Here is a 15,271-nt window from a genome sequence, read left to right on the forward strand (position 1 = left end):
TCTTTATTATCGAGATATAAATTACTTGAATTGAATAAAAAGAATATCGATTGTACAATGTAATGTAAAAAACGCTTTCTAAATAACCTTAGACTGTAGTGATATTTCTTCTGGTGTAGTAAAAAAAAACATATTATTGTATTAATAGAAAATGTTATTTGATGAATAGGGAATCATTTATACTATATATAGGCATAACGAACATTAAGGGGAAATATAAAAAGAGTGTATTCGTTAGTATTTTATAGTAGAAACTTTGAAGGATGCCGTAAAGTGTATTGTGAACAAGTAGTAGGGAGGCACTTCAGCACTTAAAAAAAGATAGAAGATATCCGAAAAGATACTTTCAATTAAGCTTTAAAATCAGTTTGGTTATTGCTTGAGTGATAAAGTACAGACAGTAAATTCAGATAAATACAGATAAATTCAGAGTAAATACAGACAGTTATTTGATTGGACGAGTTTGATGAATTCAAATAAAAAACTAAACATTTATGCAAATACTTTTCAGTAAACTTTTTTCTCAGCTTGTGTGCATCGTGGGGTAAATCTACGCATACCGTTAGAAAGCTATTTTCCTGTAGGTGTGCAGAATCCCTTTAAAAATTTAAATAGGCTCAAAGATAAGCACAAAAAATGAGTTTAAAAATTTGCAAAAATTAACATGGATCTTATGCGTTGCCATGCTGGTGACGAAATAACAACGAAATTTAAACAGAAAATCAAAACAAATGGAAGAACCTCCAATCACATGTTTTATTTACAGTGTGGGGTGAAAATAGAGAATTGAGTAAGTTTACATTACATATTTTTGGTCGAGTTTCGACCACTGGACGACCTCTCGTATTTACTTATTCCAAAGACAGCATTTGTCTCACACAGGTAATGTAATGAAGGGAGTTATTTAAGAAGGTTTTTAACCAAGGTGAAGTAAACTTATGAGGAGTGTCTCTCGAGGAAAGACGGTTGTGGAGCCTCAAGCCTTAAGGGAACTCTCTTAATTCCTCGCTCTTCCTTTGACTTGCTTCGTTTGGAATCCCCGTAGCTGCTTGTTAACAATGGTTTTTACGTGAAGAACTTGCCAACAACCTATACGTCAAAGATAAAAGTGTGTCTAAATTGTTTGACAGTAAAAATTAGCCTGCAGTTGATTATATTTAGTAATTAGCTAAGTAATTAGCTACCATGGTTGTTATGTTTGTTAACGGCTGTTTCACAATTCATTGCCATTTAGGACTTGAAACATTTTATTATATTACTTCATCTATGGTTTGGAATCCCTGTAGCTGCTTGTTAACAATGGTTTTTACGTGAAAAACTTACCAAAAATATATACGTCAAAGATAAAATTGTGTCTAAATTGTTTGACAATGAAAATTAGCCTAATTAGATTATATTTAGTAATTGTACTAAGTAATTAGCTAACATGGTTGTTATGTTTGTTAACGGCTGTTTCACAATTCATTGCCATTTAGGACTTATTTAGGAAACATATTTAGGGTTTGTAATCAAGATGATCAGACCTGTTAACATTTATTTCAATTGCAAGTTGTTAGCTCGACATACTTCTTACGTTCATTTCTCAAATCTTCCAAGTCTCTGTCTATGAATCCCTTATAATCATCATGGTAAAGCATGTCCAAGATTTCTTTTTTTACTTTCTTCGTGTTAGCCAGTGCTGTTTTTGCAGCTATCATCCAAATGTTGTTATAATAGTTGTCATCACCTGAAATTGTTGAATATGGTAGTTTAATTCGTTACACTAAAATAATTTTCTTTTTAAACATACTTTAAATAGACCTAAAGCAATAAATTAGATTTTGTCAATTAAAAAATAGTTTTAAAGATAAGTGGCAATAATTACGGATGTTACGTGTGCATTACAGTATTCTTTTTCATTTAACACTTAAATAATTATTAAAACAGTAGCACCAAGATAAATATAAGTTAAGTATAAGTACATAAATTTGTAGTATGAAATTCTAAACATTTTTATGACCATAAATAATACTGCTAAACAAACACAGAAGTTTTTCTTATGTTTGGACAATATGTGTACGGTAGTTTTTATTATACAAGCAGGATTCAACCTTGATAAAATATGGGGTAGGTAATTACTGTATATCACTACCGTTGTAGAACTAATGTAGACATTTTGTTAAGGATTGTTACATTTATTGCTATGACATTTGTTGGTTAATTTGATTGTAAGAACAAATTATTTAAGTTTATTAAAAAGAAACTTTTTGCCATAGACCACTATGCAAAAGTATTAGTGTTTCCCCAATTATATGTCCTGTTTTTATTGATCAAATAACAAATTTAATTTTTTTTTTACTCTTGTATGGCTTAAATGGCAAAATTATTATTTAAATAATTTCTCCATATGCTAGGCTATGAATACAGTTTTGTAGCTTCTAAATTTTATGCCACGACGTACCGTTGGTCAAATATTCAATCAGTTAGATAAAATCTTTATGATTGAATAATGTTTATGCATACTTACTGTCATCTTTGCACCAATAAATGAGAAGAATATCTTCGCTATGGTACTTGACAAATTGAGTAGAGTATTCTGGAACAGTGAAATTATTTTACAGGTGGTTAATGTTATAATGTTTACTCATCTGGGAAAATATAATTGCGCTGCGTTTAACCGGCTTTTGATGGGATAAGAACTTACTCCAATACTATACAAATTTAGCCGCCTTAGGTTAATTGAAGATGCTTCAACTTAATTCTGTCAATACGATTTTAAGATATTTTTCACAAAGAAAAAAGTTTTAAAAAATATATTTTTAAGTACCGGTTACGATGTTTTTTACTTTTTTGAAGAATTAAAAACGTTGGTAGGTTTCCTTGATGTTAAAAGATTTGAACTAGTTTTCTTGTCATCACATACTTCTATGATTATATAGCCTCGTTATCATGATATAAACCAATGTAATGGTTATATTTGGCTTTTGGACATTTTAGGTAGTCCTTTATATCTATGTATTTGTCCAATTCGTCATATCAAACCTTAAACAATACAGGACCTGCTTTTTTCTATATACGAATTGATTTTTTTTTCGTTAACACTCAAGTCAAGTTTGAATGCTTTAGAATACATCCATTGTTTAAGAAAGACCTACAAATTACATTTGAAAATACAGCAGATGAAACCTATTATGCAAAAAGAAACTTATTCTAGAGCAAAAGCAATCTGTTTCAACCCATTAAACAACATATCTAGCGAATGAACAGACCACCTTTGCTTGTTATAAAGCCTTCATCTGTGTTTACTTCAGCGTTTTCTCATACGAGTTTTACATTTGTGTTGGAATAAAATTACATGATATTCTTAACGTGATTCTATTACAAAAGCTTAAGTTTATAGCTTACCGTTGTCTTTAGGTGTTACTAAAAATGCCCCAGGGGCTAATTCATGGGCCTCGCAAGCCAAGACTTCTTCTTTTCTTGAAATGAAATACAACACATTTTAAAATAGCTTTAGAAACTGAAGATAAACATGTCTGTTGTGACTATCATTGCCAACTATACTGTAAATTTAACCATAGGAAAGCTAATCATAATATCTTAAGTTGCGAAAGCTATTCAACATATTGTTATACAGACAGAAATCCAAACCTTATTGAAATAGTAAAGTGAATAATTTAATGGTAAATAAACTATATTTAAGGAGTAAACTAATTTAACATTATGGGTTCCTTCCACAAATATGACTCAGACAATATTAAACTAAAAGTCTAACATTTACAAAATAATCATAAAGCAACGTGCAAGTGATCAGGAGGTCTTCGACGTAGGATTTAAAATTGGTGGCCTTAACATTTAAACATAACACCACTAAAGAACCACTAAAGAAGTATTTAAAGTGGTCCCTAAACTATATTTTATTTTGAGCAATAAATATAGAATTTATGTGTTAAAAAAATTTCAAACAAACATTTATTTTACAAGTCGGTATTTGTTGTTCAAACTGTAAACACAGACCTTTACAGTAATGAAAGTACGATATCCAACCAAACAAGTAATTTAAGTGTTAGTTTATTAAGAGTAAACTAACCCATCAGCCTTGACATAGGATCGGTATGTATATGTATCAGCCGTGTTGTAAGTGTACTGGAACGTGGCGCAAGATACTTCTTGAAGCTGTTTCAGACCTGATGTATACAATACTGTGAACTCCCCGTCAAGAGATAACTGTAGGTTAAAAACGCGATGGTAAAAAATCATGTATAATTGAAACCAGCTGTAACAGCACACCTTATAATTTCCTCACTATTGAGGATTAAGCATTTTCTCATTTGTCTTTTGAAAGTTCTTATCATAGAATTAATTTGTCAGTTGTATAAAGCCAGACTTTTCGTTGCTTTTGCAAATATTTCAGGTAGTGTTTGATGTTTGTTGTTGTTATGAAATTAATAATGTGTACACCATTCCAATATTTAATTTCCTTTCTTCATAACGTGTACATATCATACCCAGAAATGATGGTTTCATATAACAAATTAAAACATCATTAAAACATTAATATTTATATTAGATTAAGAAATTACATTGTATTTTTATTTATTTATATTTAAGTTTGTCAGGTTAAGTGTAAGAGAGGGCTATGTGGCCCTAACTTTGCCTGGTCAAATAAAGCATTTTTCATTTAATTTCATTAAAACACGTTTTAATACCATGTAAAAACCAGTTTTAAAATTTTATACTTAACTGATGTAACGTGACCGGTTGTTTGAAGGTCCGTTTGGTGATGTAAGGCCTACAGAGTCCCAGATTGTAGAGGTTGGCTGACGTCACAGCCAGGAGGGTCCATACGGAAACCAGCGATATGATAATGGACATAGCGCTGAACTTATGTAGCATTGATTCTGAAAAACAGAGGACTCTTATAGGGAGGCAATATAACCCCCGCACTAACAAACCTGCAGACAAATCGAATTTCAATCGTTCATACAAGTTTAAGCACAGTGAGATTACGAAACATTTGTAGACCTTACCCTCGCTCTGTAAATTATTACATTGGGTTTAGTATGAGTGTGCATTGCATTAATCCCTTTATAGCATGTATCAATTTACAAATCTATATTTAATTTTTGCATTTTAGTTCTTTTGAACGAATATATTTTCATATTTAAACAATTAAAATTTGTATGTGTGTATTAGTTTACATTTTTGTTGAAACAATACCTTATATATAATTATGTACATAACTACATAAAAATGCATAAATACATACAAGTATTTACAGAATGCTGGTAGAAAATGAGAATATTTAGGCGTGATTAGAGTTTAAATATTATATGGGTTATTGGAGACCGTCCTCCGAAATTGGTCTTAGTAGGTCATCTATAAAAGTATAATTCCTTTCAGTGAAAATACGTAACTTAATTGTTGACTGTATATAACAATAGTTTACCGTAAATGTTGCCACAAAGGCAAAACAAAAGCTTCTTACCTTAAACTGTGTCTTCTAACTCCGTCTGTTGGCTGTCTGTTATTGTCATCTTTGAGCTATCTTGCATCAGACACCTGTATACACGTGTCATACTGTATTCTCAGTTTGGGCTCAAAGTCGTCGAATCTGCTTTCAAATGAGTTAACACAAATCTTTTCAGTGTGTGACTTGTTAAAACTGTACATCGTAAACTCGTATTTACAAACAAAACTTATTTCTTACAAAAATGATATCGGCCATCAATCTTTTTAGTTAATGTCATACTTATAATTTCGTATCAATTAATTTAATATTGATAATTAACAAGTATGTGTTCAAAATAGTACATTGTATAACCACGGTTTTATTCAACAGTGTTTTAGATTATGTTTTAAGAGGTAGTTTTAAACTTTAATTTGCAGAATATAATGTATAAATTATACACACTTTTAAATGTAATATTTGTATGCAATGATTTTTTTACTGCTGTAGTTATGTAAATTGTCGAGTTATAAACGTAATTTTTAAACGGTCGCACAAACAATATTTTACTACCCTAACATCACATCTGAGCCCAACAAGTTCCTGACAGGGTTGAATATGGTACGTGCAGCCAGGCTTCTTCCGGTTTGAAACGGAAACGGCGCCACTCTTTAACTTCCTCTTTCCGTTTTCAAAAGCAGTTTTCAAGAGTAAACCCATTTAATGTTCATTCCCTCCTAATTAAATTAAACCACTCCTATTGTACATGCTACACTTTTAATAAAAGTAAGCCACAATTTTATTACATTTTTAAACTCTGAGAAAAAATAGTAAAGCTCGATCCATATTTTAACCACAAAAATGGATTGGCTATGAATGAACTGCATGAACTATTATTGAAGAAGAAATCAATGACATAATTTGACAGGTTAAGAGAAACAATGGTTTACATATATTCTTGGAACATACTAAATAAATTGTTTTCATTTAATATGTTCATTAAACCATTTCTAGTTTTCTTAGTTTATCAATAGAATTTAAACAGGTCTTTCATAACATAATGGTGGGGTTATGAAATAAAAGGAAACGAGAAAAGATACAAAAAACCTTTTTTTTTTGTTGAATTACTGACATCAAAAAGATTTTGTACATAGCTGATAATCTTCAAAATCACAACCATTTCTTGCTCTACAGACGTTTAGATTATGATCTATTTCAGACCACACGTGCATTATTTTTCTTGTTACAAAGGAGACTGCATCTCTGGTTCATTCTAGTGGATAGGCTAAATTTCTAGTTTTTCTTTTAATAAACTATATTTTTGACATCCTAAATGGCCGTTATACTAGAGTCATTGGCTTTAGTTCCCTTAGTTTCACACTTAGCCTTTCTTGGTGGAAAACATGTTTATAATAAATACAACTTGAAGCAGAATACGTAGGTTGTCGAGTATCACAACAATCAACACAGGTGTTTAAACTAATGTAAACAAATAAGTTTGAGCAACTGGATGCAGGGGTATCAATATTAAATATTTAATTCGTCTTATAATAGTTTTACATACAATTAAAACCCCACCGTTATTTTATGAAACCCCTGTATTTTGTTTGAACATGATATTCATTTAAGTAGACTTAATACTACTTATATATGTACGGTACTACTGCCTGATTTCATTATCCAACCAACAACAGAACTCTGTTGAAGACTAATAGGTATTATTAGTGGTTCAATTAAGACGGAAGCAGTAACTACATGGCTTAACTTCTTCGTCACGTTCTAGTTATTGAACACGTAGTCTCTCAATGTGCATTCGACACATACCGTCTAGGAAAAGGAACATTAAGTAAAACAAAACTTATTTTTTATTAATTTGTTGTTATATTGTTGTCGTTTGCATCGCCTAGGGAAACATCTAAAACCTGTTATAGTTCCCTATCTCATTTGCTATATAATTACGGTCAATATTATTTGGCAAATATTGTATCGTTCGAACTTGTTATCCAAAAGATTTGTGATACTCATTCAGCAACATTTAGCAAACTTTTAAATCCTGATTTAGGAACTCTCCTAGTCCAGGCATGACAAAACTCTCTCATGAGTTTTACATTAGTTCACCGCTGGTCTCTATATAGTCATTAGTACTGTCACATTTCTGATCTGATCTCGCTTTGCTGATGTAAACTTTCCGTTGAATGCATGGTTGTATGGAATGTTTTTATACTGTTGACTCTACACATATAAATTATAAACAATGATAGTTTCAATGTACAATGACGTAAAACAATTTCTGGCTGGAGTTCTAAGGTCTTGTAACCTATAATTATTAGTCTTAACAAAATAATATTATGGAATAATTTCATATACACATTGATGCTAATGTTAAATCATAAAATAATAGTAGGCCTACTCTTCTGCCTTAATTATGTAATAGATTTTATACATTTTGAAGAATTTAAATAAAGATTTTGCATGGTATTCTTGCATTCGCTTTTTAATTTTTGAGTTAATTTAACTAGTCTATAAATGTTTGCTTGCCATTTGTTGTAAACTTTGTATATTTCAGTCATAAAACTTTGGTTTGGAATGCAGCTATGATTAATTAACGATTTGATACATGTTTAAATGGGAGACAGTTTAACTTTGTTTAAGTAGAAACGTAGATTTTCGGAGTTAAAATAAATGTGCTACTTTATGCAGATAAAATTATTCTCCTTTCCCCAATGAACACTGGGCTGCAGTATATGATTTTAAAAAATTTGAAAACTACTGTGACACTTGGAATCTAACTGAATCAAAGATAATGGTGTTCAGAAAGTGTGGAAGATTAAAGGCAGGTGATAAGTGGAGGTATAAGGAAAACATTATCAAGGTGGTAAATCAGTATAAGTATTTAAAGGTTAAATTTTCAAGCACCCGATTGCCAATAATATCCTAAATATCGTGTTTGGAGGCTGTCGTGCGATCTACAATCTGTTATGGAGCACAGAAACATAGAAAAGTGAAATAATAGAACCAGTAAAAACCTTTTTAAAAAAAATATTATTTGCATTGTCTTATAACACGCCAAAATATGTGTTATACCTGAAAACATACTTCAAAAACATTTATTTTTACACTCCAAAGTTAATTATTACCTATATTTTGAGATGTTTAACTTTGCCAACCAAAAGATTGCCGAAGTTTTTAGCAAAACAAATTATTGATAAATAACGTCTTAATGTAGAGAATGGGAGTATTTGGGACAAAAATGCGTTTTTGAGTTTGGTTTTAAAGATCTCGACCCAGAGGTTACGTTGAAGTATTTTCTTTAAAAAGTCGACTAGCAACAAAACTAAAAAGGTTTTACCTGATTATATGAAAAAAAACTATTCACTTTTTAATACTAAAACGAATAATAAGTTGGTTTGTAGGAGGTTCAAACAACTTACGAATCAACTACAAAGAATTCTTCGAAAAAACAAACATATATAATACTAACAAACAGTCAAAAGCTAATAGATACATTGATAGCTTGATGAGTCATAATCCTTTACTTATTTTTTCCTTTTCAAGTGTAACGTTATCAATGATAAATTGAAAGGATATGAAGCAACATTCAGTGTATAGAAGTGTTTTAGCTTTGAAGGGTTATTCAATCGAATGATTCCAAACAAACCTACAAACTCGGAAAGTTAACTCACAAAGATCACGTGAAGTTGATTGAGCGAGTGTAGTGTGTTCATACCAATTAAACATCGTATATCTGTATTCAAAGCATCGCATACATTGTATGCATTGTATGCAATGCATGTATTGGCTTGAGTAATTATAATTTTGTGAAAAAAAAAATTGTTTCATAACGTGGGGAAAAAATTACGAATACCACTGAAACAAAAACAAATTTCAATGAAACTGAGTTCAATTATTGATTATAATCAACCATCAAAATTAATATTGTCTTGGATGTTTTATGTTTGGATGTTAATGTAAGGTGCTATCCTGTAACTCTTTAGCACAGTTAAAGAGATAAATAATATTCGGATCGGATACTGCTTATCTGTTAGATGTATATATGCGACATCCCTTTTGCGATAGCCTAAGTACTTAATATTTCGACTGGAAGAATAATTGGAGAATTATGTAACCTAACCACATGTATAGCACGATTCATACCTGAGTTGAGCATGTTTAGGTTAAATCTGTATTTATGATTAATCAATAAATACTATTGAAAAAGTGTGACAAATATTTAAATGAACAACGGCAAGAGGTTATGTGCAGTTCACAAACCTTGGCTAGATAAAACCCATCACCATTTGTAAATTCTAGTGCGATTATGGTACCAGTAGTAAGGGAATAAACAGCTAATAAGAACATGTTGTTACGAAAAGGATCTTAGGAGAAACCTCACTGACAAACAACAGAAAAATATCGTTAAATGAGTTACTATTAGTTTAAACGTAACAAAAAAAAACTACGAAATTGAAATAACAACAAATAAATCAAGATTGACTTAAATATGCCAGCAGGTAACAAAATGCCAAAAGCCAACGCAAAATAAAAGAAGACATTAAAGTTGTAGAGGATACTTTGTTATTTACGTATCTTAAATATAACATTTTAGTAATATAAATTTTCAATGTCTTCAATATGACGACATCACCAATCCACCTTTATATGTAGAAAATTCGTCTCCTAGATAATACTATAAAGAGGAAGATATTAAGTATCATGACAATCAGTTCACATAAGTTTAATTGATGTCATATTCTGGAATCCTACGTTTAAAATGGCCCATTAGTTTTTCTTAAGCATTCTTAATGTCATAAAAATATTTATTTTCATAAAGTTGAATTTTAGATTAATTTTTTTATTCTTTTAGGGTCAATCAAAACTCAACATATAAAGCATTCAATTGGAAAACTTGTGTAACACATGTGTCCTCTTTGTATCAATGGGTGGAACATTCAATAACTCTAAGATTATTTTCCAAAAAGTTTTGTTATCTTTTTTTAATTTGTGTATTTTTACGCCAGTGACATTTTTAACATTTTTAAAGAAAATCCAAACTTGTTCTATCTAACGTCAACCATTTCTAGTACCCTAATGACAAATGGTCCTAGAAGCAACCTCACATGCAATCGAACTAGCGATCTTAATATTTGAAGTCGATTCCTTCAATCCAAACAACCAATAAAACTATTGTTGCAATTATTTTTATTTTTATTTAAATAACGTCCATGCAACACCTACACTGTATTTGGACAAATGTCCAATCATAAATAATATGCTTTTAGAAATCATTACAATGGCAACGGTAATTCAATAGTATTTTACCAGAACAGTTATATTTTTTTACATATTATATTTTGGTAATTTAAAACGAATTGTCTTAATTGTACTTATCCGTCTTTAGTTGTTGATCTCAGATTAAATTACTCATTTCCTAATTATGTAAGGATATAAATTGTAGGTAAGCTAAGCACAGCTTTTCACTTTTACAAATGATTCATAAATTTCCAATGATGGACAAAGGATGGTTTATATGGAAGCAGCTGGCGTACCGGAAATAGCCCTCTTGATCATAACGTCAACATCGTTTGATGGCAGCTATTTGTTAAGGAACCTTTTTGAACATATAAAGCAATATTAGTTGCGAAAAAACGACACGCTTATTTGAATATATAATTATAACCTTTTTATTTGGTAGTTGTAACTTTTCCAGCAACTTATCTCAAGTAGGGTTTTAGGATCCATTTGGACCGCGTTTTTATTTTTAAAGTTATTATTACTACCTTTAGACATTCCATCCCCATGTTTAATTTGTAGCCAGATTTTTCATCAAAATCATATTAGTTGATGTGAGCCACCTACAGATTGCACTGACCTAAATTATTACTAAATTCTGTCGAATACACTTTTTACCAAGTCGAACTTAGGGAATGACTTATGATGAGTTATAGGTTATGACGTATCAACTTGGTCAGCAAAAATAAATGAGGTTTAAAATAGAAAATTAGACACTAGTGAATTCTCTGACTAACTCACACAACTTCGTTCTTTTTTAATAAAAAAATTGGTGACAGCTGGTCCTTATAGATGGGATGTCTACTTCAGTATCCAATAGTCAATGATACCACCTAGAAAAACTTTTGTCAGGTGTTTAGGTAAAGGTTGTTGGAAATATTTGAATAACATATCTATGAATTAATTGAAAAAAAAAATACCACCTCTATTATTATGTAGATACTATTAGTCATGACAATCAAAATGTAATGTTTATATAGATCGAATACAATGTTTAGGTCTGTAACAAAAGGTAAAACTAAAACATTGATTGAAGTTGGTACGTTTCCCTCGCTGATAAACTATGGAAAGGAAGAGTATAATTTCAGAACTAACTCGGAAGTCACGTTCAAATGTGTACCAGACTTGATGTGGCCAGAGTAGAATTTCAATAAAGTTTGATAATGACTTCGTATCCAATAGCTATTCTCCCTATTCGTTTGAGCCGTTATTGAAACTATTTTACTTTTATATATGATACGGTCATTAAAACCACGCAATATTGTGGTACATTCGATTTCTTTGCATTGCTAATAGGTTTAATATAATAGAAATAAAATTTGTATACCAATTAAACATAAAATATACGTTCGATGTAACGTAACATTAAACCGATTAAAAATAATATATTAAATAATCGTTCTTGTAAAGAAATCATTTGGATTTGTTGTCAAAATATTAAGCTATCTCTCGGCCAGTCTCTTGTTTCAATCAATTACCTGTCAAAACGCTCGTCAATCATACTCGGTTTCAACTATGAATTGCTTTAAATTTATTTTGTCCATCGAATTTTAGGTTTTTCTTTTCTGTGCTGAGGCATTAACATAACAGTATATAGTTTATTGAGAAGCTGTTATTCAAAATGTATTATTGTTAGCATAAATTTGTATAAAGGTTTTCCGTCAACTAATCTTAGAAAATATGTGAAAAACTGTCTTAAATAAGACTGGCTTACATTGTAGGCTTTATTTTTATTCTGTTGCTAATATGAATGATAATATACAGTATATGAATCTTGTAAAATTCTCAAATGAGTTTACGACAACCTTAAATCAATCAAAGAATTGACGAAAAAAACTGTTTAAATCTTTAATTACATTTCCATTAAATAAAATATTATACTATTAAAATAACCCAAAAACTGCCAGTCTACAAAAGTCTTTTAAACTCGTTTTGTCTACCTACCCATTAACGCTTACTAATATAAAATTATAATGTTTTATTTAAATATTTATTCTATAAATATTTATAGGACAACAAAGCAACTTTGAATAGGTTTACAATTTTTTATTGATACCAGTAAAGTAATATGAACACAATAGTAATGGGGCTACTATAAATAAATTTTAATATAAAACATTAATAAGCTTTAGCTATTTTATTAGCTTGGAATCTATAAAACCAGCCATAAAATAAAGATAATAATGTATTGTGTAATCAGACTTTTGAACGGGGAAATTTCTAAAATGTTCCGCTTAAGGTATGGAAACATTACAATTTATATACCCTTTACACATATAATGTGAGAAGAGACGAAGCAGTGTTAAGATGGTGTTATCTCTTTATGTGTATGCGGATATTCACTTTTGTGTTCTAATGCGATCAATGCCTGGCTTATACATAAAGGACACAAAATGCATACAAATAATACTACTAGTAAATAGTGCATACAATAGTAAGTAGCAAGTAGACTCTGAACAAAAAGAAGCTAGCGTTACAAGAAGACATGAAAGAGGATGTACATGAGCAAAAAGAAAACATTTCTTCACAGACTTCGGCAAAGATTTGCAAAGAACAAAATGGTGAACAAAAACATTCAGCAAGAGATACAGGATAGTGTTCAAGTGAAGACTCAGATTGTGACAAGCGGTTCTTTCGGCCAGACGTTCTTTTCTCTCGTGGTTTTGTGGTTTTACATTGTCTGGTAACTTTAATGCAAAACGGTTTACTTAACTTCTATAAGTTTATTTGTTTAGGTAGTTATTTTAACACACGAATATTGATTAGCGGGTAATTTTTACTATGATATGCTATGATACTTTATACAAAGTGTAAAGTGAGAATTGTAAATATTTCTTAACAAGTTGGTACAAACAAAAATATACTGGTAAAAATAAATTAGTGTTTAAATAAATTAAAACCACGTTTTTATATTTTTATTGACGTGAAAAATATTTTAGGACGATATAATGGCGTTAAGTGTGCCGCAAAATAAAACGACAAAATTACTAATTTCCCCAACATTTTGAATGTAAATGAGCGCGCCAACTAACCCAGTTACAATGTGATGTGAATTAGAGATAAAAACTCTTTTGAGGGCTTCGTAAAGCTGCAATACGTTGGATATGCACTCAAACAAAACTAGTGAACATGAATTATACACGTTTATACAGTTATTTTTATATACCGATTGCATGGTTTTAACTTCATTTAGTTTAGTATTAAATGTGTATTATTCTAATAGTTCGAAGTAAATAAATTCACTTTACAATCTACATAATGCCTTCAACTATAATTTATACAATTCCAATCTCAATTAATTGCTACTTCTACAAAGGCTAGGGCCAGGTTCCTGAAAGCGTCTAACTTTTCTTCTTATCTAAAATGCTTGTTTTAAATTATGAAAAACGATTTTGAGTATTATTGTTTTTACAACTATAGTTTCCTCAGTTACGAGATTTTTTTATGGGTGGACCATCGTTGGTTGATGAATGAAGAATAGAACGTTACGAGACATGCATAATCAGGTTGTTTACTCTGTGATACGAAAGAAGACTTTTGGATCTTCCAAGGGCTCTGATGGAAGGAAACTTTAATCCAATGGTTTTCTTCTTGGAAAAAAAATCCCCTCATATTCCAGGATTGCTGAGGATTTCTAGTGGGATCAAATAATCAAGTTGCGAATTCACAAAACAACTCTTTAAATAGCAACTTGAAATTAAATTTCTAAAATGTATTCATCCAGTAACGCAACCCAAATTCATCAGTCCAGAAATTATTGGCAAACTACTTATTTGAAATTCATTAAGTTTTAACACAAGAAATAACATTACACCATGCATGTCTTTGTTTAAGTTAATTAAATTTGTTTTTAAAAACTATTTATTTGTCATATTAATCTTTTAAGTGTATTTTAAAATAGAGGTCCCGTTTCTATGAATTAAATTTCATCTGAAAATATTTTTTATCTAGAAATCTCAATGGCGTTCCTAAGTAATAAACACTTAATAGTCTTGAAACTTTTATAGGGGTCACTTATCAGACAACTGTAGAGAAAATACTAAGGAAAGATTGTCAACACCAATCGTAGAATTTAAAAAAAATTTTTACAACTATTTTCGTAGAAAAACATACTTATATGGTTGTCTTCGATATATTATATACTATAATCTAAAACAAGGGCATCTATGGGCAAACCTCTTTTTCTGTCGGAGAATTTTAGATTTTTTGGCTACGAGAAATCGGTTGGAGTTGGTCAAAAGGCTTGGAAAATCCAGTTTCTGTCCTACAGCCTTTGAAAGTGCCCATGTTATCCATATATAAATCCCAAAGTACCCATGAACTTTTGATAAAAATAAACGTCACACCCACAAAATAAGAAACACAATTTTATGTTGGTTATGACGATTAAACCTTGCGCAAAACTATCCATTTTATTTCATAAATTGTCCTTTAAGGTTAGCGACCACGTGGTCGCTGTTTAAGGTCGTAATTCCTTCCCAAAGGGAACTTTCCATATACCTAATGTTAAAAATACCTCAGCTGTACTTATTTGTATGTTATTCTTTCAATTTA

The 15,271-nt window shown here is 30.5% G+C and overlaps 2 protein-coding genes across 9 annotated transcripts in view; one reads left to right on the plus strand and one right to left on the minus strand.

Annotated features, from left to right (window-relative positions):
• Positions 1-15,271, plus strand: part of LOC128985820 (protein still life, isoforms C/SIF type 2) — a 587,264-nt gene that overhangs the window by 351,926 nt on the left and 220,067 nt on the right. The window lies entirely within an intron of this gene.
• Positions 1,521-5,528, minus strand: LOC128985821 (uncharacterized). Of its 2 annotated transcripts, none has more exons than XM_054405736.1 (6): positions 5,468-5,528; positions 4,720-4,880; positions 4,070-4,203; positions 3,385-3,458; positions 2,507-2,575; positions 1,521-1,726 (listed from the first exon to the last, which is right to left on the minus strand). In XM_054405736.1, the coding sequence occupies exons 2-6, from the start codon at positions 4,873-4,875 to the stop codon at positions 1,539-1,541; spliced, it is 621 nt and encodes a 206-aa protein (XP_054261711.1). In that variant the 5' UTR covers positions 4,876-4,880; positions 5,468-5,528; the 3' UTR covers positions 1,521-1,538. The 2 variants fall into 2 exon arrangements, with proteins under 2 accessions (XP_054261711.1, XP_054261710.1); XM_054405735.1 differs by lacking the exon at positions 5,468-5,528 and adding an exon at positions 5,249-5,432.

The sequence above is a fragment of the Macrosteles quadrilineatus genome, unplaced genomic scaffold, assembly GCF_028750875.1.
Source record: "Macrosteles quadrilineatus isolate MER2022 unplaced genomic scaffold, UCM_ALF_1.0 Scaffold_2__2_contigs__length_208266976, whole genome shotgun sequence".
In the NCBI taxonomy this organism is placed as follows: Eukaryota; Metazoa; Arthropoda; class Insecta; order Hemiptera; family Cicadellidae; genus Macrosteles; species Macrosteles quadrilineatus.

Bases quoted from the DNA above. Each gene is read 5' to 3' on its own strand.
- LOC128985821 (XM_054405736.1), bottom strand. From the start codon at position 4,875: ATGCTACATAAGTTCAGCGCTATGTCCATTATCATATCGCTGGTTTCC. The intron at 2,576-3,384 runs GTAAGCTATAAA...TCACTGTTCCAG, and splicing joins AGTAACACCTAAAGACAACG to AATACTCTACTCAATTTGTC. The intron at 1,727-2,506 runs GTAAGTATGCAT...CAACAATTTCAG, and splicing joins TTATTGGTGCAAAGATGACA to GTGATGACAACTATTATAAC.